Source organism: Pongo abelii, chromosome 18 (genome assembly GCF_028885655.2).
Source record: "Pongo abelii isolate AG06213 chromosome 18, NHGRI_mPonAbe1-v2.0_pri, whole genome shotgun sequence".
Lineage (NCBI taxonomy): Eukaryota > Metazoa > Chordata > Mammalia > Primates > Hominidae > Pongo > Pongo abelii.
Genome location: NC_072003.2, coordinates 13211077 through 13233119, shown reverse-complemented (window position 1 = coordinate 13233119; position 22043 = coordinate 13211077). Strand labels below are relative to the sequence as shown.

Here is a 22043-nt window from a genome sequence, read left to right as displayed (position 1 = left end):
CTCCTCAGCCTCCCAAAGTGCTGGAATTACAGTTGGGAGCCATCGCACCCAGCTGCTCTTATGTTTTATTAAGGGAGCACTAACCTAAATTAGCACCAGTCATGCGAAATGGCAAGAAGCTGATAGAAGACTAAGACTGCAAAACTGTCTTCCCGTGTAGACAATACATACATACATTGTCTAGACATTTGAGGAAGATTTTGTTCATCCAGGAGTTTGTTGCAAGTAAGAAGGAAATTATGATACATTGTAGTGTTGTATCAATTTAACATTTTTGAAAAAGTTTTTGTTAAATAACCACTGAATTTTTAACCACTTAATTTTTTTTACAAGCTTACTAAATAAGTTTGTACAAATACTCAGATTATTGACACTTAGTATTAACATACCTTTCGTGAATGTGCCTTATCCATTTTGTTCTTGTACTCTAATAATAACTGTGTGGTAGAGCGTTGAGAAGAGAGGACGACAGCCGCAGGAATCACTCATGTTTGCTCTTTTGGCGCAGCCATGCTTGTATTGGTGAAATTTCCTTCCAGTGTTTTTCTCTATGGGGATAAGCATTTAATCATTGTTGTATTAACGGCACATTTATAGCTCTTTAAAACATTTTTTATACTTTTGTATCTTGCTTTGCAATTAGCATTTCAAAACTCTTTTTCGCATAGTTTTCATTTCTCACGACGGTGCAGTTAGTGGTTGTGACTTGGTTCTGTGCCTAATGTACTTACCTTTTCCATTGTTGCTCCCAGCTTTTTGCCATTACAAATTACACAGGGGGCTGGGCATGGTGGCTCTTGCTATAATCCCAGCACCTTGGGAGGCCAAGGCAGGCGGATCACTTGAGGCCAGGAGTTTGATACCAGTGTGGCCAACATGGTGAAACCCGGTTTCTACTAAAAATATGAAAAGCCGGGCATGGTGGCACACGCCTGTAATCCCAGCTACTGGGGAGGCTGAAGCATGAGAATCACTTGAACCTGGGAGGTGGAGATGGCAGTGAACTGAGATTACGCCACTGCACTCCAGCCTGGGCAACAGAACGAGACTCTGTCTCAAAAAAAAAAAAATAAGATAAAAGAAATAACACAGGGATGAACATATTTTGAGTTATTTCCTTAGGACAGATTTCCAGAAGTGAAATTACTAGGTTAGGGACTAAGGTAAAAAAGCGGAGGCCAGGTATGGTGGCTTATGCCTGTAATCCCAGCACTGTAGGAGGCCAAGGTGGGTGGATCACTTGAGTCCAAGAGTTTGAGACCAGCCTGGGCAGCATAGGGAGGCCCCATCTCTACAAAAAGTATAAAAATCAGCCAGGTGTGGCGGTGTGCGCCTGTACTCCCAGCACTTTGGGAGGCCGGGGTGGGTGGATTGCTTGACCCCAGGAGTTTGAGACCAGCCTGGGGAGCATAGGGAGACCTCGTCACTACAAAAAGTATAAAAATCAGCCGGGTGTGGTGGCGCAGGCCTGTAGTCCCAGCTATTTGGGAGGCTAAGGTGGTAGGATCGCTTGAGCCTGGGAGGTGGAGGCTGCAGTGAGTTGAAATTGTACCACTATACATCAGCTTGGGTGACAGAGTGAGAGACTGTCTCAGAAAATAAAAAAGAGGGGATGTGATTTCAGAGCCATCCATCCACTATTCCTGTGTAATCTGATTCTCTTTACAATGGTAAAATTGTTAAGAGTCTCACACTCTTTAGTAAAGAACTGTGATAGCTGGGTGTGGTGGGTCATGCCTGTAATCCCAGCACTTTGGGAGGCCAAGGCAGGAAGATTGCTTGAGCCCAGGAGTTCAAGACCAGCCTGGGAGACATAGTGAGGCCCTGTCTCTTTAAAAAAAACAAAAACAACAACAACAACAAAAAACAAACTATAATAAAGGGTTTTTGCATCTCATTTCATAGGTTACTATGACATCTGATTTCATAGGTTAAAAAAACCACCGCGCAGAACCTCATCGTTTTCTCTGCATTGTTCTGAATGACCGTGGCTGCTGCCTTTTTCTTTGAGCCTCTCTGTCCGCTGACACACTCCCCACACACTAGTGTGCTGCCCACGCAGAGCCCGCTTTGGCTCTCTCCACATCTTTAGTTTTTCCATCCTCACTAATTTACATCACTGTTTTATTTTTTTTTAATTAAACAGGAAAGAGCCAGACTTCTCAGAGGTCAGTGTGTTCAACAAGTGGGACCCCAGGGCCTTCTCTATGTTCAGCAAAGAGAGCTTGCAGTGACCTCCCCAAAGGATGGTAGGTTAGGAAGCAGTGAATTGGGCGCTATCCCAAAAGGTTATTGCATATTTTATTTTATTTCTTTTTTAAACAGGCTCCATCTCCATTCTGGGTTCTGATGATGCCACTACTTGTCACATTGTGGTCCTGAGGCACACAGGTATGATGAGAGAGGTGAAGGAAACCATTACTTAAACTGACCCAACCTTTGGGAGCATTGAATTTCTCGCGTTGAGTTTCCTGGTGTCTTGTTGGAAGCGGACTCCGCTTACCTTTTTTCTGGTCTGCATGGTGTCTCCCTGGTGTCCTGGTCAGAATGGGTTGGCTGGGCAGCACAGACCTTTCCGTTTTTCCCCTACAGGATATTCAAAGACGAGGCGGTCCGGAGGGACAGGCGGAGTCTCGGCCTGCGCACTGCACTCCCATCAGGAATAACTTGAGTCCTTTCACCCTTGTTCTTCAGGTAATGGGGCCACCTGCTTGACACATTGTGACGGAACCGACACCAAAGCTGAGGTCCCCTTGATCATGAACTCCATAAAATCCTTTTCTGACCACGCTCAATGTGGAAGGTGAGATCCACGCTGCTCTCATAGGTGAATTGAGATCTTGGAACCGTTGCGTACAGGACGTGGCCGTGGAAGCTGTTAGGGGAACACAGGATGCCACCGCCGTCGTGTCTGCCTCGTTCCCCTGGAACAGAACCTGGCACGACGTGGGCACTGCGTGAGCAGTGGTTGAGTGAATGACTGGGTGTTGGGCACAGGCAAGGAGTCCGTGCTGGATTTGAGATGGAAGGCTTGACTTTGAACTTGATGTCGCCTCAGGAACGTCGAGTTTGCGATTTTCACGTCGTTTTGCTCTCCCCCGGGTGTGGTAGCTCTTCATGCAGTCATTCCTCCCGCAGTTGCTTGTTAAATGCTTCCTCTCACCTACACCTTGTAGTTTCTAGGGACACAGCAGTGAAGACTAGACAGAAAGCCTGGCCCAAGATGTTTGTATTCCGAAGCCGAGAGACTGTACACAAGATGGGGTGTTGGGTGGTGAGGCGGGGCTGTGGAGAAAACCAGGCCAGGAAGATGTGGGGACCGCTAGGGGGCGAGGCATGTAGTTTTTTTTTCTTGTTCTCTTTTTGTTGTTGAGATAGGGTCTGGCTGTGTCGCCCTGTCTGGAGCGCAGTTGTGTGATCTCAGCTTACTGCAGCCTTGACTTTGCGGACTCAGGTGATTCTCCCACCTCAGCCTCCCAAGTAGCTGGGACCACAGGTGTACACCACCATACCCAGCTAGTTGTTTTTTTTTTTTTCTGTAGAGACAGGGTTTTGCCAAGTTGCCCAGGCTGGTCTTAAACTCTTGGGCTCAAGTGATCCTCCCAGCTGAGGGGTATAGTTTTAAATTCCAGCAGATTGGTAGTTTCCCCAAGGATTGCTGGATAAGAAGCGGCCTCTAGCCTGGGTGCCCCCACAGCACCTCATCCTCTCTCACTGCAGTAAAGTATCTGCTGCCTCCATTTGACAGAGACCGGCACTGAGGCTCAATGTGCTGGAGCACACAGGAGCTAAGTGGAGGCTGATGACACAGGCCTGCTGTCAAGACCACTGTTCACACACCCGTCCCCTCTCCTTGCTCTGTCTTTGTGTAGACCTGGCAGGCATTGCTCTCATTTTATTTGAAGTCTAAGGCAGCCATTGAGTGAACTATTCCCATCATATACAAAGGCTTAACAATCCTAGGAGTCAAAAAAGGAAAGAGAGAGTTCTCTGGGAGAGATTTGCCAGTCAATACCGATCGATTCTAAATTCTCCCTCTGCGGTCTGTGCCGAGGCTGGGCTGGCTTCATGGACATGTGACCCGTGCAGGCCCAAAATGGTATTTTCATTTTCCTGTCATCTTGGCCCCCGCAGGGGGACATAATCGATGCCATTATGTTGCCACACACTCTGCTTCATGGTTCTCAGAACGTGCCTGTCAGCTCTTCCTGCTCTGTTGTAGAACTGCGATCGCTCAGGGAGTCAGAGGCAAACCTGGTGGCCCAGTGGCAAGCACAGCCATGGTGGCCACAGCTCTCCTTACTACTACTACTTGGAGTTTATTATGAGGCCCCTTGAGGCTGTGCCCTGTGTTAGGTACATCCAAGGTTCTGGTTCATCCCTTAGGAAGATTTTGTGTCTGAGAAGGCAGCGTGAAGTCTGGCAACACTTTGCCGAGCGTGAATTCGCCCAGTTGACGGGCTGTGGAAAAGGGGGTTAGTAGATGAGTGTGGGAAACACTGGGTTCAAGAAAGTTAGTTGGATTTTTTCAATCGCAGGACTTCTCAAGAGCTTCACTGTGCTAATGCGCAGTGTGACTCCTAAGGAGGGCTTCCAACAGGCAGTTGCCCAATCTTTTTTTTTTTTTTTTAATTTGTTTTAGAGCCAGGGTTTCACCCTGTCACCCAGGCTAGTCTCAAACTTCTGGGCTCAAGCAATCCTTCCACCTCTGCCTGCCAAGTAGCTGGGAATAGAGGTGTATGCCAGCACACCTGGCCCCAAACCATTTTTTTTTTTTTTTTTTGAGACAGAGTCTGGCTCTGTCGCCCAGGCTGGCATACAGTGATGCAGTCTTGGCTCACTGCAACCTCTGCCTCCTGGGTTCAAGTGATTCTCCTGCCTCAGCCTCCCGAGTAGCTGAGATTACAGACGCCCACCACCACACCCAACTTACTTATTTATTTTTTCCCCGAGATGGAGTCTTGCTCGATTGCCCAGATCTGGAGTGCAGTGGCGTGATCTCGGCTCACTGAAACCTCTGCCTCCCAGGTTCAAGCAATTCTCCTGCCTCAGCCTCCCAAGTAGCTGGGATTACAGGTGCACCACCATGCCTGGCTAATTTCTTTTTTTTTTTTTTTTTTTTTTTTGAGATGGAGTCTTACTCTGTAGCCTAAGCTGGAGTGCAGTGGCACGATCTTGACTCACTGCAACCTCTGCCTCCCAGGGTGAAGCAGTTCTCCTGCCTCAGCCTCCCAAGTAGCTGGGACTACAGGCGCATGCCATAATGCCCAGCTAATTTTTTTTTTTGTATTTTAGTAGAGATGCAGTTTTACCTTGTTGCCCAGGCTGGTTGCAAACTCCTGAGCTCAAGCAATCTGCCCGCCTCAGCCTCCCAAAGTGCTGGGATTACAGGCGTGAGCCACTGCCCCCGGCCTAATTTTTGTATTTTTAGTAGAGATGGGGTTTTACCCTGTTGGCCAGGCTGGTCTCGAACTCCTAACCTCAAGTGATCCACCCACCTCAGCCTCCCAAAGTGCTAGGATTACAGGTGTGAGCCACTGTGCCTGTCTTGTGCCTGTGTTCTTCTAGAGCAAAGCTCCCCACTGGTGCATGGAGGCGGCATCACATTTGTGTTCAGATACGGATCCCCTCAGTCATCAGGGCCCCTGGGCAGGGTCCCCAGAAGCTCGCCACTGGCCTTGGCAGTGTGCTGCCGATACTTTCTTTTGCGGTGGCACGAAGATGACCTGAAGCTCTGCTGTAGAGCAAGTGTTCATGGAAACTGAGAATGAAAATTCAAAGTGAGACCAGCGCACGCACCGGTGTCTTCTTCTGGCCTCTGACCCCTGTCTCATCTCTTTGCCAGGCTGGAAGTGCACCTTGTTGGAGGCTTCAGTGACGACAGGCAGTTGTCACAAAAACTCACTCATCAACTTCTTAGTAAGTTCATTTTTTTTTTCTTTCCCCCAAATTGGACATAAATATGTACCCATATTTGCTTGGGTTAAAAATCCCAACTGGTACAAAACCTGAGAAGGGCACACCCACTTGGAGCAGCACAGAGAAACAGACTGCCCAGCTTGGAATTTCACAGAAAGACTGAATGCGTGGAGCTCATGTGTAGGGGTAGCAGGGCTGGGGATAAGATTTTCTACTAAAACAGCAGTGAACACATTCCAAAATAGTAAGTGCTCTGAATTGTGTGAAAACAGAGCCACCCTCCCTCCTGGCAAAAATGTCCATTTTAATCTGCAGAAAATTAAAACACTGATGATACCATTTTTTCCCTATTAGCACATTTTTTTTTCTTTTTTCTTTTTTTTTTTTTCCAGGGGTGGAGTCTTGCTCTGTTGCCCAGGCTGGAGTGCAGTAGCATGATCTCGGCTCACTGCAAGCTCTGCCTCCTGGGTTCAAGCAATTCTCTTGCCTCACTCTCCTGAGTAGCTGGGATCACAGGCGTGCGCCACCACACCCACCTAATTTTTGTATTTTTGGTAGAAATGGGGTTTCACCATGTTGGCTAGGCTGGTCGTGAACTTCTGATCTCTTGATGCACCTGCCTTGGCCTCTCAAAGTGCTGGGATTACAGGTGTGAGTCACCACACTTGGCCTAAATTTGCAAGTATTTTCAAAAAAGAAAGAAACAAAAACAACATTGTCGTGTGTTGACTAACCACCAGGCCGTGAAGTAAGCTTACTCATATGATGGTACAGCCTGTCTGGGAAGCAATTTGGCATCATGACTGAAGGCCTCACTCTGCCGCCCAGGCTGTAGTGCAGTGGCGCCATCATGGCTCACTGCAGTGTCAACCTACTGGGCTCAAGTGATCCTCCCTCCTCAGCCTCCCAAGTAGCTGTGACTAGGTGCATGCCACCATGCCCAGCTGATTTTTAAATTTTTTGTGGAGACAGGGTCTCGCCATGACTTAACTCTTAAAAAAGGTTCATATCCGGCCGGGCATGGTGGCTCATGCCTGTAATCCCAGCACTTTGGGAGGCCGAGGCAGGTGGATCACCTAAGGTCAGGAGTTCAACACCAGCCTGGGCAACATGGTGAAACCCTCTCTCTAGTAAAATTACAAAAATTAGGCCGGGTGCAGTGGCTCATGCCTGTAATCCCAGCACTTTGGGAGTTCAAGGCAGGCCGATCACCTGAGGTCAGAAGTTCAAGACCAGCCTGACCAACATGGAAAAACCCCGTCTCTACTAAAAATACAAAATTAGCCGGGCATGGTGGTACATGCCTATAATCCCAGCTACTTGGGAGGCTGAGGCAGGAGAATCGCTTGAACCCGGGAGGTGTAGGTTGCGGTGAGCTGAGATGATGCCATTGCACTCCAGCATGGACATCAAGAGCGAAACTCCATCTCAAAAAAAAAAAAAAAAATTATCTGGGCATGGTGGCGCACGCCTGTAATCCCAGCTATTCAGGAGGCTGAGGCAGGAGAATCACTTGAACCTAGGAGGTGGAGGTTGCAGTGAGCTGAGATCACACCACTGCACTCCAGCCTGGGTGACAGAGCGAGACTTCATCTCAATAAATAAATAAATAGTTCATATCCTTTGACCCAGTAATTCCCCTTGTGGAAATATATGCTAAGAAAATAATCTGAAATGTGCATAGAGATTTGAGCCTGAAGATGAGCGGTAGAACATTACTTATAACAGGAAATGTGATGTTATCAGAATAATAATTATGTAGTTGCTAAAAAATAACACATATAAGGGTGAGAATTACATGGGAAAATACCTGTGCACAAGCAAATCAGGATATAAAATTGTCGGCTGGGCGCGGTGGCTCATTCCTGTAATCCCAGAACTTTGGGCAGCCAAGGCAGGTGGATCACTTGAGGTCAGGAGTTCGAGACCAGCCTGGCCAACATGGTGAAACCCCATCTGTCTCTACTGAAAATACAAAAATTAGCCAGGCATGGTGGCGCACGCCTGTAATTCCAGCTACTCGGGAGGCTGAGGCAGGAAAATCGCTTGAACCTGGGAGGTGGAGATGACGATGAGCAGAGATCGCTCCACTGCACTCTAGCCTGGGTGACAGAGCAAGACTCCATCTCAAAAAATAAAAGATATAAAATTGTCTTTATGGTCAGCTCTGCTGAGCATAGAAAAATATGGAAGAAAATCCACTAATTATTAACAGTGCTAGGATTATGGACATTAAAAACCGACTTCCTTATGTTCTCCTGTATTTTTCAAATCTGTTAGAGTGGCCAGATTTTTGTTTTTGTAATTCTGATAAACAGGAAAACAGTTTACTTAGGAGAAAAGTAAAAATCTTATGAATCCATGGGTCCCCGCAAAACCCTCAGAATGAAGAGAAAAATGGGAAGGCTCAGCCCAGGCTCCTTCGGGCCTGAGGCTGAGAATGTGGCCGTCTCCTGGCGGTCAGGGTTCTGTGGTGTCAGCTCCCTAGCGTCTGGCCCCATAGGCCAGGCTGTGGCAGTGTGGGTGCAGGCTGTAGGGTGGAGCACACTCAGTTGGCTGCCGTCCCTCCCTGTCCTTGGCTTGCTCAGCAGTTTGTTCTGGTAACTAGAGGAACTTTTCTGACATCCGGTCTTAAAATTCTCATCATAGGTGAATTTGACAGGCAAGAAGATGACATTCACTTAGTGACATTATGTGTGACAGGTAAGTTCTGCCATTTGCCCCAAAGCGAAGATGTGGGTCTCAGGACCGTTTTGTCCCCAGTCTTGCAGTGGGCCCAAGCACCGGCACACACTGCTGTCACTGCTTGGCCACCGTCTGTCCCGGCTCTTCCTGTGGTGGGATGGCCTTCCCCTTCCCCTTGCCCTCGTCCACCATCTGCCCGGCCTCAGTTCCAATGCGGCCCCCTTGTCTCCCAGGAAGGAGGGCACTGGATCTCAGAGGAGCTGCCACCCGTGTGGCAGACAGGGTGCACAGAGAAGGTGGGGTGGGAGTGGGGACCGATTCTGCAGCTGCCAGTTTGTTCAGTATAAACCCCCCTGCCTTGGGACAGGGTAGGGAAACAGGGCCACAATCCCTTTCATTTTCTGGAATTTTCCTCCCTTTCTGCATTGAGGAGCTCCTCCTTCACCTTTATTATACAAAGTAAAGTGTATCTTAAACATTTTTATTTTGTAGAATTAAATGACCGGGAAGAAAACGAAAACCACTTTCCAATAATATATGGCATTGGTAAGTAGTGTGCATCTTTTGTGGGTTGGAGGCTTGGTCACATGTGCAGTTAAAAGTCTAATTTAGCAAACCAATGACCCCACTGCTGTCAGGATGGGACAGCCTTGGGTTCAGATCCCAGCTACTCCGAACATCTGCCATGAGGCCTTGGGCAAGTAGCTTAACTTCTCTAAGCTTTACCTATAAAACTGAGATAACATTCACTTCTTAAGACTTTGAAGAAGCAACGTGGTAGCAAATAGAAAGCATAGGCCATGCCCACCCTTCCCAGGAGCTGGGAGAGTGCCTGGTTTTGTTTCCCTCTCTCCCCAGCACCCCAGGCCCGGCGTGCTTTTCTCCTGCCAGTGCTCTGGGGTAGGAAGGCAGGCACTGGAATCCTTTTATACATCAGGAACTGAGGAAGGTTTTGCTTGAGAACAGAAATCCTCCAAAGTGTAAAACTCTCAGGCTAGAGAAAACCTAGAACCATCCTCCCTGCTTGGCAGCCCCAGGACTCCCACGGAAAAGGCATCATGGAATCGGCTCTATTTCAGAGGGCTTCTGCTGTAGCGGTGATACTTGATTGATTTAGCTGGGTGGTAGGTACACAGTGTTCACTGTTCTATTCTCTGTAACTTCGTGTATGTATAAAATACTAAATTGTGAAGATTCAAACAGAACGATCACAGTTCACCCACCCACCCCGGCCGTACACCAGTAGGGCTGACCAGAGGTTTTGCTACACGTCCGACTGAAGGAATGGCTGCCTCCCAGGTGGAAAGCAGCTCTTGGTTTAGAACAAAATCTCACCGAGTCCAGCTCGGGCCTCAGCGATTTTCACCGAGATGCTTGGGGTAAAGGTTGCATTTTCCCCCTCCAGGGAGGGGGAAGTCCAGGTACTTAGGAGCCATTCTGTTCACTTTCCGGTCTTTCTCTTAGGAGTGGTGGTAGAAATGTAAGACTGTGCAGACTTTCCACTTTGGTCTTTTGTCAATTCAGAGTCATCCTTTTGTCCCTCACAGCTGTCAACATTAAGACTGCAGAGATTTACAGAGCCTCCTTTCAAGATCGGGGTCCGGAGGAGGAGCTGCGTGCTGCGCGAACTTTAGCAGGAGGACCAGTGAGTTTCAAATCATCTTTGTTAAGGGGTTAAAAGAAAAAAAAAAAAAAAAAAGCATCAAATGTCAAGGCCTTAAGTTTTCGGAATCTTAGAAAAGTTTATGCTGTCAGCTTCTTTATAGCTGTAAATGATCAGGGACCAGCACATACATACACCCGTCCCCACACTCACTGTCTCAAAATAGTAATGAACATCTTTAGGTCATCAGCTCCAGTTCTCTGCCTAAAAGGTGTGGGAGGTATGCGTGAACCCCAGCATCCGAATGCAAAGAGAACAAACTTCTGTTACTTCGTAAGAGCTTTTCCTATAAAGTTCTACAAAGAGAGGAGAACTGGGACGCGGGAGAAGTTTCTCCCGTCTGCACTCGGGACTATGCATTCTTTTGGACCGGGTCACTGAAGAGCAATTTGCTGGAACAATTTAATTAACCCAAAATAATGATCAAATTCATTTAAAGTCTGATTCCCTTAGGGTGCTTAATTAAATTATACTGTAATTTTAAAAGTTAGAAAACCGAAAACCCAAGGTTTATATGCCATTTGAGGAATGGGTGAAAGAATTCTTTAAAAATGCTCAAAGTGTGAAAAAACAGAAATCACATTCAGGCCACCCCAAAGAAATCTTCTCGTTTATGAAATGCTGATGTTTTTCACTGGAAAATGTGTTTGGATTCAGAGCCAACCCTTTTAACATTTTTAGGACTTCTCAAGGAGTGTAACAGGCCTAGTTTAGTTGATATTCAGAACATATTTCAGTGTCAGTTACCAAAGTGAATATTGCTAGGTAAGCTGAGGCTGCCATTGGCAAATTTGGGAATTCAGGGACTGGATCATTTGGCAAATTAGCTTCTTCTTTTGATGGGGCAGCAGGTACTGTATGCTTTTAAATTGCAAGGTGATCAGTTGTTTGGGGTATAAATAATGAGGCAGTGAGGAACACAGACTTTAGTCAGACGCGGCTGGGTTTGAGGCCCAGCTCTGAGGCTTACTGGACACATGACCTGGGAAATGGGCCCCGTTTCTCTGAGCCTCAAGTTTTCACCCCAAATGGGAAAAAACACCCTCGTCCTGTGGGACTGCTGTTGGCACTCAACAGTCATGTGTGTGCCCCACAGTGTGCAGCACATTGTCCCCATAAATACAACCAACGTTGTCAAGCAACAAGTCTAGATTTTTGGTTTAGGAAAAAAGGCATCAGTATCATTAGAGGGGATGGGAAAGAGCAAAAGTGGCTTTATCTGTAAAGGCTTCCTGGAATTATTGACTTGTAATTGAATAGGTGCTAGGCGAGAGAGAGAGAAAAGTCATGAGGATGTTTCAGACAGGATGGTCGTTGGGAGCATGAAGGTGTGAATCAAGCCAAACTGTTTATCTTTTCATTTGGCCAGATGGTAGGGGACACACAGGAGTGTCACAGGAGTGAGGATCGTCAGGAGCATCACCAGCTGACTCAGGGGTGAAGATAAATTCTCTTGACCATCATATGCCTCATTCTCTTCACTGTCAGCACTGAGGCCTTTTTCGAGTGCTTTCTGAACCTTCTCATAGTTAAAGTGGTGAATTTTATTGAAAACACTTGTTTTAAAATTTGTCTGTTTTATCTAAAAATTTGGTTGTGTCTAAATGATTACCTTGTAAGCCCTTGTGGGAGCCAGTGTGGTATAATAGAGGTCAGAAACAGGAGTCAGGGACCCCAGGTTTTGGCACCTCATTGTCATTTATTAGCTCCATGACCGTAGGCAAGTCGCTTAACCTTTCTGCATCTTAGTTTCCTCACCTCCAAAATGTTAGACCAGAATCAGACGTTTTTATGCTATACATTTTTTTTTTTTTGAGACAGGGTTTTACTCTGTTCCAGGCTGGAGTGCAGTGGCACAATCATAGCTTACCGTAGCCTCAAACTCCCAGGCTCAAGCGATCCTCCTACCTCTGCCTCCCAAGTAGCTAGGACTACAGGTGTGCACCACCACACCCAGCTAATTTATTTCTCACTGTGTTGCCCAGGCTGATCTGAAACTCCTGGCCTCAAGTGATTCTTCTGCCTTGGCCTCCCAAAGAATTTTATTTTTCTTTTCAATGACACTTTAAAAAAAAATTTTTTTTAAATTTTTTAAAATTATACTTTAAGTTTTAGGGTGCGTGTGCACAACGTGCAGGTTTGTTACATATGTATACATGTGCCATGTTGGTGTGCTGCACCCATTAACTCTTCATTTAACATTAGGTATATCACCTAATGCTATCCCTCCTCCCTCCCCCCACCACACAACAAGCACCAGTGTATGATGTTCCCCTTCCTGTGTCCATGTATTCTCATTGTTCAATTCCCACCTATGAGTGAGAACATGCGGTGTTTGGTTTTTTGTCCTTGAGATAGTTTGCTGAGAATGATGGTTTCAAGCTTCATCCATGTCCCTACAAAGGACATGAACTCATCATTTTTTATGGCTGCATAGTATTCCATGGTGTATATGTGCCACATTTTCTTAATCCGGTCTATCATTGATGGACATTTGGGTTGGTTCCAAGTCTTCGCTATTGTGAATAGTGCCACAATAAACATACGTGTGCATGTGTCTTTATAGCAGCATGATTTATAATCCTTTGGGTATATACCCAGTAATGGGATGGCTGGATCAAATGGTATTTCTAGTTCTAGATCCCTGAGGAATCGCCACACTGACTTCCACAATGGTTGAACTAGTTTAGAGTCCCACCAACAGTGTAAAAGTGTTCCTATTTCTCCACATCCTCTCCAGCACCTGTTGTTTCCTGACTTTTTAATGATGGCCATTCTAACTGGTGTGAGATGGTATCTCATTGTGGTTTTGATTTGCATTTCTTTGATGGCCAGTGCTGATGAGCATTTTTTCATGTGTCTTTTGGCTGCATAAATGTCTTCTTTTGAGAAGTGTCTGTTCATATCCTTCACCCACTTTTTGATGGGGTTGTTTGTTTTTTTCTTGTAAATTTGTTTGAGTTCATTGTAGATTCTGGATATTAGCCCTTTGTCAGATGAGTAGACTGCAAAAATTTTCTCCCATTTTGTAGGTTGCCTGTTCACTCTGATGGTAGTTTCTTTTGCTGTGCAGAAGCTCTTTAGTTTAATTAGATCTCATTTGTCAATTTTGGCTTTTGTTGCCGTTGCTTTTGGTGTTTTAGACATGAAGTCCTTGCCCATGCCTATGTCCTGAATGGTATTGGCTAGGTTTTCTTCTAGGGTTTTTATGGTTTTAGGTCTAACATTTAAGTCTTTAATCCATCTTGAATTAATTTTTGTATAAGATGTAAGGAAGGGATCCAGTTTCAGCTTTCTACATATGGCTAGCCAGTTTTCCCAGCACCATTTATTAAATAGGGAATCCTTTCCCCATTTCTTGTTTTTGTCAGGTTTGTCAAAGATCAGATAGTTGTAGATATTCGGCATTATTTCTGAGGGCTCTATTCTGTTCCATTGGTCTATATCTCTGTATTGGTACCAGTACCATGCTGTTTTGGTGACTGTAGCCTTGTAGTATAGTTTGAAGTCAGGTAGCATGATGCCTCCAGCTTTGTTTTTTTGGCTTAGGAGTGACTTGGCAATGCGGGCTCTTTTTTGGTTCCATATGAACTTTAAAGTAGTTTTTTCCAATTCTGTGAAGAAAGTCATTGGTAGCTTGATGGGGATGGCATTGAATCTATAAATTACCTTGGGCAGTGTGGCCGTTTTCACGATATTGATTCTTCCTACCCATGAGCATGGAATGTTCTTCCATTTGTTTGTATCTTCTTTTATTTCATTGAGCAGTGGTTTGCAGTTCTCCTTGAAGAGGTCCCTCACATCCCTTGTAAGTTGGATTCCTAGGTATTTTATTCTCTTTGAAGCAATTGTGAATGGGAGTTCACTCATGATTTGGCTCTCTGTCTGTTATTGGTGTATAAGAATGCTTGTGATTTTTGCACATTGATTCTGTATCCTGAGACTTTGCTGAAGTTACCTATCAGTTTAAGGAGATTTTGGGCTGAGATGATGGGGTTTTCTAGATATACAATCATGTCGTCTGCAAACAGGGACAATTTGACTTCCTCTTTTCCTAACTGAATACCCTTTATTTCCTTCTCCTGCCTCATTGCCCTGGCCAGAACTTCCAACACTGTGTTGAATAGGAGTGGTGAGAGAGGGCATCCCTGTCTTGTGCCAGTTTTCAAAGGGAATGCTTCCAGTTTTTGCCCATTCAGTATGATATTGGCTGTGGGTTTGTCATAGATAGCTTTTATTATTTTGAGATACGTCCCATCAATACCCAATTTATTGAGAGTTTTTAGCATGAAGGGTTGTTGAATTTTGTCAAAGGCCTTTCTGCATCTATTGAGATAATCATGTGGTTTTTGTCATTGGTTCTCTTTATATGCTGGATTAGATTTATTGATTTGTGTATGTTGAACCAGCCTTGCATCCCAGGGATGAAGCCCACTTGATCATGGTGGATAAGCTTTTTGATGTGCTGCTGGATTCGGTTTGCCAGTATTTTATTGAGGATTTTTGCATCGATGTTCATCAGGGATATTGGCCTAAAATTCTCTTTTTTTGTTGTGTCTCTGCCAGGCTTTGGTATCAGGATAATGCTGGCCTCATGAAATGAGTTAGGAAGGATTCCCTCTTTTTCTATTGATTGGAATAGTTTCAGAAGGAATGGTACCAGCTCCTCCTTTTACCTCTGGTAGAATTCGGCTGTGAATCCATCTGGTCCCGGACTTTTTTTGGTTGGTAAGCTGTTAATTATTGCCTCAATTTCAGCTCCTGTTATTGGTCTATTCAGAGATGCAACTTCTTCCTGGTTTAGTCTTGGGAGGGTGTATGTGTCGAGGAATTTATCCATTTCTTGTAGATTTTCTAGTTTATTTGTGTAGAGGTGTTTATAGTATTCCGTGATGGTAGTTTGTATTTCTGTGGGATCGGTGGTGATATCCCCTTTATCATTCAATGAAACTTTTTACAAATAAAAACTTTACTCAAAACCCTGTTATACAAGACAGAGCTGATCTGCTAGGGAGTTAGAAGCCCCAACTGCTTACCTAACCCTTCCTTCTCAGAGTCCTCCCAGGGACCTTAAGGCTCAGGAGGACACAGTTGGAAAATCCCTGGACTAGATCCCTTAGGTCCCTTCTAGAATGTAACAATTTCTGAATCTTATATTGATAAATGGAGTGGAATTTCTTAAAAACAATTTTGAGGAGGCAATGCAGTTTTAAATACGTACGTGTTGTATGCCATGCCGTAGGATATTGCTAGATACAGTGAGCAATAGGAAAAGGTAAACACAGCTCTTCCTTTAAGCAGCACACTTAGAAGAGTAAGAGGGGAACAAAAGAGCTATAACTTATATATGATATTATATGTATTATATGTAATATAATATATAATAGATAATTTATTGTTATAACACAACTCATGCTACATAGAGATTGAAGTCAACAAGAATTTTCTCCCTAAAAATAACTACAGAGATTAAGAATAGAGAAAGGAAAATGAATGTGTATGTTTTAATTCTGCAAAAAGTTTGGGCACAGTGGCTCAGCCTGTAATCCCAGCAGAAGGATAACTTGAGCTCAGGAGTTCGAGACCAGCCTGTGCAGCATAATGAGACCTCGTATCTACAAAACAATTTTGAAAATTAGCCAGGCATGGCGGCGAGCACTTGTATTCCCAGGTACTCAGGAGGCTGAGGTGGGAGGATCACTTGATCCCTGGGGTCAAGGCTGCAGTGAGCCACGATCAAACCACTGTACCCCAGCCTATGTAACAGAGCGACTGTCTCAAAAATAATATTTGTCAAAATAGCATGTCTTTGTATCACTGCCACATTGCTTGTCTGAAGCGAAGCTGACTCACTTTGTTATCAGAAGTGATCTCACCAAAGACCAAGTTGTCCAGTTGCCTTGGAGTGTAGGTCATGCGTTGCCGGTACCCTGGGGCTGTGTACAGTGGCCAGGCTGAGGGGACCTTGTGGTTACCCCCATGGGACTTGTAACTTGTCAGGTGGGAAGGTGGCACCAAGTGAAGAAGGGTAGGGTCCTTGGGTTTGGCCTCACGTGGTTCCTCCCAGAATGAATGGTGAAAAAAGAATAATTCTGCAGAAAAATTTAAGTTCTATTTTGTTTACTTTTTGGATGGGAGATAGGTATACACATGGCACTAAAATTCAAAAGGAACTTAAGGAGGCCAGGCACAGTGGCTCACACCTGCAATCCCAGCACTTTGGGAAGCCAGGGCGGGCAGATCACTTGAGGTCAAGAGTTCGAGACTAGAATGGCCAACATGGTGAAACCCCCCGTCTCTACTAAAAATACAAAAATTAGCTGGGCATGGTGGTGTGTGCCTGTAATCCCAGCTACTTGGGAGGCTGAGGCAAGAGAATCACTTGAACCCAGGAGGCAGAGGTTGCAGTGAGCAAGGTCATGCCATTGCACTGTAGCCTGGGCAACAGAGTGAGACTCCATCTCAAAAAATAAAAATCAAAACAGCGGCTTCCTCTGGGAAGTGGGGCTGGAAGACTTTTACTTTTTCTGTTATACTTTTGTACTATTGCAAATTTTAAAATCATGTATTTTAAAGTAAATCCAGAAGAAATTATGCACTGAATTTTTCTGGGTGAATTGTGTTATAGAGGTAATAGAGGATTATTAAAATTTCTTTCTTTTTTTTTTGTTTCCCAGATAGCAGACCCCATGTTAGCTGAAATGGGGAAAAACTTGAAGGAGGCCATGAAGATGCTGGAGGACAGTCAGAGGTGAGTAGGACAGAGGTGACCCTGTTCAACGAGTTCAGCCTGCTGTGAAGCCAGTGGCTGCGGTTTCCTTCTGTTAAAGGTGCCTCTTGGCTTCGCAGTGTCACACACAGCTTCGGCTCACTTGAAAATTGGTATTTGTCTTGGGTAAAAGGTGCCTTGTAATTAAAGGATTTTGAAATTGAGAGGAAAGACTTATACTATTTAATTCTGTCTATTAAGAGTTTCATTTACTTAATATATTGATTTGACTCTATAAATACTTATTATATATTCAGGTCATATAGAGCACCAAGTAAACAAGAAGTGGGTGGAACTTTTTTGTCGCATATTCTTGTCTTTTCCAGAAACTCAAACGATACCTGAAACTGGAGGCAGGGAGATGTGATAAATGTGTTTGAAATCCTGCCTCAGTCACTGGGAGGTTATAGGCAACATGGTCATGTTTGCATGTTCAGGAGTTAGAAATTTGGTATGATGAAACAAATGAACAGCTTTTTCTTTTCTTTAAATTAGAAGAACAGAAGAGGAAAATGGAAAGAAGCTCATATCCGGAGATATTCCAGGCCCACTCCAGGGCAGGTAGGTGGCAATGAGGATCCATACCTTTAGTTAAGGTGTAAATTTTTGTTTGTTTGTTTCTGAGACGGAGTCGTGCTCTGTTGCCCAGGATGGGGTGCAGTGGTGCAATCTGGGCTCACTGCAACCTGCGCCTCCCGGGTTCAAGCAGTTCTTTCTCGTGCCTCAGCCTCCCGAGTAGCTGGGATTACAAGCGTGCACCATCATATCTGGCTAATTTTTGTATTTTCAGTAGAGACGGGATTTTGCCATGTTGGCCAGGCTGGTTTCTAACTTCTGACCTTGACCTCAGGTGATCTGCCCACCTCGGCCTCCCAAAGTGCTTGGATTACAGGTGTGAGCCACTGTGCCCGGCCTACATTTTTCTTAAACCGGTGTCTTATCATCATTGATTTATGGTTTTAGTTTGAATGAACACATAGCAAATTTAAATAGACTTATGTGCAGTATAACATTAGAAAACTGAAGTGCCGTTGGCTGGTTGGTGATATTGCTGCACCTACTGGCTTCTCTCCCTCTCCCATTTGGAATTTAATAGAGGCTGAGTACAGTGGGTCACACCTGTAATCCCAGCACTTTGGGAGACCAAGGAGGGAGGATCACTTGAGCCCAGGAGTTCAAGGTTATGGCGATCTGTGATTGTACCACTGCACTCCAGCCTGAGTGATAGAGACACTCTCTAATTTTGAGACAGAGTCTCGCTCTGTCGCCAGGCTGGAGTGCCATGGCGTGATCTCGGCTCACGGCAACCTCTGCCTCCCGGGTTCAAGCGATTCTCCTGCCTCAGCCTCCCGAGTGGCTGGGATTACAGGCACCCACCACCATGCCTAGCTAATTTTTGTCTTTTTAGTAGAGACGGGGTTTCACCCTGTTGCTCAGGCTGGTCTCCAACTCCTGACGTCAGATGATCCACCTACTTCAGCTTCCCAAATTGCTGGGATTATAGGCATGAGTCATGGTGCCCGGCCCCTTATTTTATTTATTTATTTTTTTGAGTTTTTCTCTGTCACCCAGACTGGATTGTAGTGGCACGATCTCAGCTCACTGAAACCTTCGCCTCCTGGGTTCAAGCAATTCTCTGTCTCAGCCTCCTGAGTAGCTGGAATTACAGGTGTCCGCCACTACGCTGGCTAATTTTGCATTTTTAGTAGAGACGGGGTTTCACCATCTTGGCCAGGCTGGTCTTGAACTCCTGACCTCATAATCCACCCGCCTCGGCCTCTCAAAGTGCTGTGATTACAGGCATGAGCCATTGTGTCCGACCCCTTACGTTTTTTAAAAGCAACCTTATTGAAATAGAATTCACATAACATACAACTTCCCCATTTAAGGCATACAATTCAGTGGCTTTTAGTATATTCACAAATCCTTTCTTTTTGTGTATATGTACCACATTTTCTTTGTCCATTCATCTGTTGATGAATACTTAGGTTGATTTTGTATTTTGGCTGTTTTGAATAGTGCTGCAATAAACATAGAAGTGCAGATGTGTCTTTGATATACTGAGTTTCTTTCTTGTGGGCATATACCCAGCAGTGTGATTGCCGAATTATACGGTACTTCTATTTTTAGCTTATTGAGGACCCTCCATGCAGTTTTCCATAGTGGATAAACTATTTTACATTCCCACCGGCCGGGCACGGTGGCTCACGCCGGTAATCCCAGCTCTTTGGGAGGCTGAGGAGGGAGGATAACGAGGTCAAGAGATCAAAAACATCCTGGCCAAAATGGTGAAACCCCATCTCTACTAAAAACACAAAAAATAGCTGGGCGTGGTGGCAAACGCCTGTAGTCCCAGCTACTCGGGAGACTGAGGCAGGAGAATGCTGGAACCCAGGAGGCGGAGGTTGCAGTGAGCCCCCCCCGGGAGGTTGCAGTGAGATCCGCGCCCTTGCACTACTCCAGCCTGGGCGACAGAGAGAGAGACTCTGTCTCAAAACAAACAAACAAACAAAAAACATTCCCACCAAGAGTGTTTGAGTGCTCCTGTTTATCTGTGTCCTTGTCAGCATTTGTTGTTTTCTGACTTTCTGATAGTCGCCATTTTAATTGAGGTTAGATGAAATTTTACTGTGGTTTTGATGTGCATTTCTGTGATGATTAGTGATGTTAAACAAGTTTGCATATACCTGGTAGCCACTTGTATGTCTTCTGTTGGAAAATAGCCATTGAGATCTTTTGCCTTTTTTTTTTTTTTTGCCAATGCTGTCGTTTATTTCGCGGAGTCGGGGTGTGGGGGTTAGTGGGGTGTGGTGGCCGTGGTGGGGGCACTGCTGCCTCAGTTTGTCAGTACATTAATCACGGCAGCGGGACCCCAGCCTTTGCAGCCTCGCCCCCGCGCCCTGCGCAGCCAGGACGGCCCGCCCCTCGGCGCAGGTGCTGGAGGGAGCCAGGGTGCTGCTCGCGGAGGTCACCGCGGGACGCGCGTCGACGGCTGCTGGGCAGGTTATTGCGTGAGCGCGGTGGGGGCAGCGGGAAGCCGGCGGGCCAAGTATTGCGCTTAGAATAACAATCCTCGTCAGAGGCTACCTAGGGGGCAGGGGGCGGGCGGGGCTCCACAGCTGGCTCCTCTCTGCCACTGGGTCGCTCTGTCCCTATTTTACAGCTGGGGAAACTGAGGCACGGAGGTGAAGGGAGCCCCCTCGCACGCGAGGCCGCCGCCGGGGGCAGGGGCGATGGGGGTGGGTGCAGGGCGAGGAGGGGGGACGGCCGGGGCTCGGAGGGGGCCGCTCCACAGTGTGAGCCACTGTGCCCAGACTGTCGTTTTTTACATATAAGTTTTTAATTAATTTTGATTTGATTTTTATATATGGTGAAGCATAGGGGTCTAGTTTTATTCTTCACACATAGATATATCTCATTTTCCCAGCACCACTTATTGAAGACACCATCTGTTTCCCCACGGTATGTTTTTGGGGCCTCGGCGCAAAATGAGCTGGCTGTAAACGCATGGATTTATTTCTGGGTTCTCTGTTGTGTTCCACTGGGCCATGAAATCCTTCCTTTCCAATATTATAAAGTTACCATTTTCCCGTTTCCCTCCTGTCACCCTTGCTGTGTTTGGGCCAAGCAGGGCAGGCAGGACCCAGAACTTGATGTGGACAGGTGAGGCCAGAGCCTCTCTAGGCTGCTCAAGAAATCTGCGCTGAGGTCCTTGGTCTGCAGGGAGAACCAAATCCCTATCGATGACCCCCAGAAAAACACTGTTAGGTAAACCACAGTGTGAAACAGCTTGAGAAATAGAATCTGTGTGATATCCAACATTTACTCACACTCATGATTGCGCGACTGGGATACCTAAGCAGGAGGAGCCAGAAGAGCACCCTCTTCATCTGCATGTACAGGTCCCCTTTAGGTCACCTAGGGCATGTGGCTGGAAGCAGGGGCTTCTGGGATAGGGGCAGGCTATGGTCGGGGGCAGTGGGGGTGGTGGTCCCTGGGCAGTGGGGGTGGTGGTGTTAGTGAAAGGTCTGAGGCAGGGCAGAGATCAGGAGGAACGGCATTCCAGCGATTCAGAGACAGGCCAGTAGGTCGGCAGACACAGGAGCAGGTGGCCCAGGACTCAGAGGAGCAGCTGGAGTTGGAGGAGAAGGGCCCTGTTTTCCTCCAGTCTTCTTCTGTTTGGGTGCTGCATTAGCACCCCACTGCACCCCCAACCCCTGTCCCTCCCCTTCCCTCACTCCCTGAGTCTTAGAACCCATTCCTTCATCACCAGCATACACCTTCTTTTTTCTTTTTCTTTTTTTTCTTTTTTGAGACGGAGTCTCACTCTTGTCGCCCAGGCTGCAATGGAGTGGCACAATCTCAGCTCACTGCAACTCCCACCTCCCAGGTTCAAGCAATTCTCCCTGCCTCAGCCTCCCAAGTAGCTGGGATTACGGGTGCACACCACCACACCTGGCTAATTTTTGTACTTCTAGTAGAGATGGGGTTTCGCCATGTTGGCCAGGCTGGTCTCGAACTCCTGACCTTAGGTGATCTGCCCGCCTCGGCCTCCCAAAGCGCTGGGATTACAGGCGTGAGCCACAGTACCCAGCCGCAGCATGCACCTTTTTAAGGACAGTTCCTTTCTGGATCTTTCCTAAGGTTCTGATTTCTAATCCTTCCTAACCGGGTTCACTGCCCCCCCCCCCTCCGTCCACCCATTCTGCCTCACTTTCTCCTTTCCTGATTCCCACAATTTCCAACAATCAGTCTTGGCCTCAGATTCCTGCCCTTCAGCTTCCAGTGTTCCTTGGGTCCTCTCTCTCCCCTGATCCTCTCTGATTAGGGGTGGGGGGTGTGAGCTGCAATGAAAGCCAGCCTTTATTGGAGTCCTAGGGCTGGATTCTGCATTGTGCTCCGTTGTGTCATTGCACCTTCTCGTTTCTGCTCTTTCTGCCCTGCTGCTTCCTCTTCATACTCTAAGCCCGGCCAGCGCATGTTGACCCCACCGGTGGAGCGCCGCTC

The 22043-nt window shown here is 46.3% G+C and overlaps 1 protein-coding gene across 4 annotated transcripts in view; it reads left to right on the top strand.

The window, feature by feature from the left end:
* LOC129047377 (protein N-terminal asparagine amidohydrolase-like) overlaps nucleotides 1-22043 on the top strand; it is a 33739-nt gene that overhangs the window by 5545 nt on the left and 6151 nt on the right. Inside the window, exons 2-11 of one of the 4 annotated variants that reach the window (XR_008514817.2) lie at nucleotides 2147-2249; nucleotides 2326-2391; nucleotides 2695-2803; nucleotides 5846-5919; nucleotides 8569-8622; nucleotides 9097-9150; nucleotides 10152-10249; nucleotides 11637-11704; nucleotides 16945-17018; nucleotides 17532-17555. Coding sequence is in view for 1 of the 4 variants with exons in the window: in XM_054534726.2 (XP_054390701.1) it covers nucleotides 2147-2249; nucleotides 2326-2391; nucleotides 2695-2803; nucleotides 5846-5919; nucleotides 8569-8622; nucleotides 9097-9150; nucleotides 10152-10249; nucleotides 16945-17018; nucleotides 17532-17597 (698 nt within the window). In the remaining 3 variants the exon portion in view is untranslated. Of the gene's footprint in view, nucleotides 1-2146; nucleotides 2250-2325; nucleotides 2392-2694; nucleotides 2804-5845; nucleotides 5920-8568; nucleotides 8623-9096; nucleotides 9151-10151; nucleotides 10250-11636; nucleotides 11705-14833; nucleotides 14996-16944; nucleotides 17019-17531; nucleotides 17598-22043 lie in introns of those variants that run through there. The other 3 variants (XR_008514816.2, XR_008514818.2, XM_054534726.2) reach the window with 3 other exon arrangements.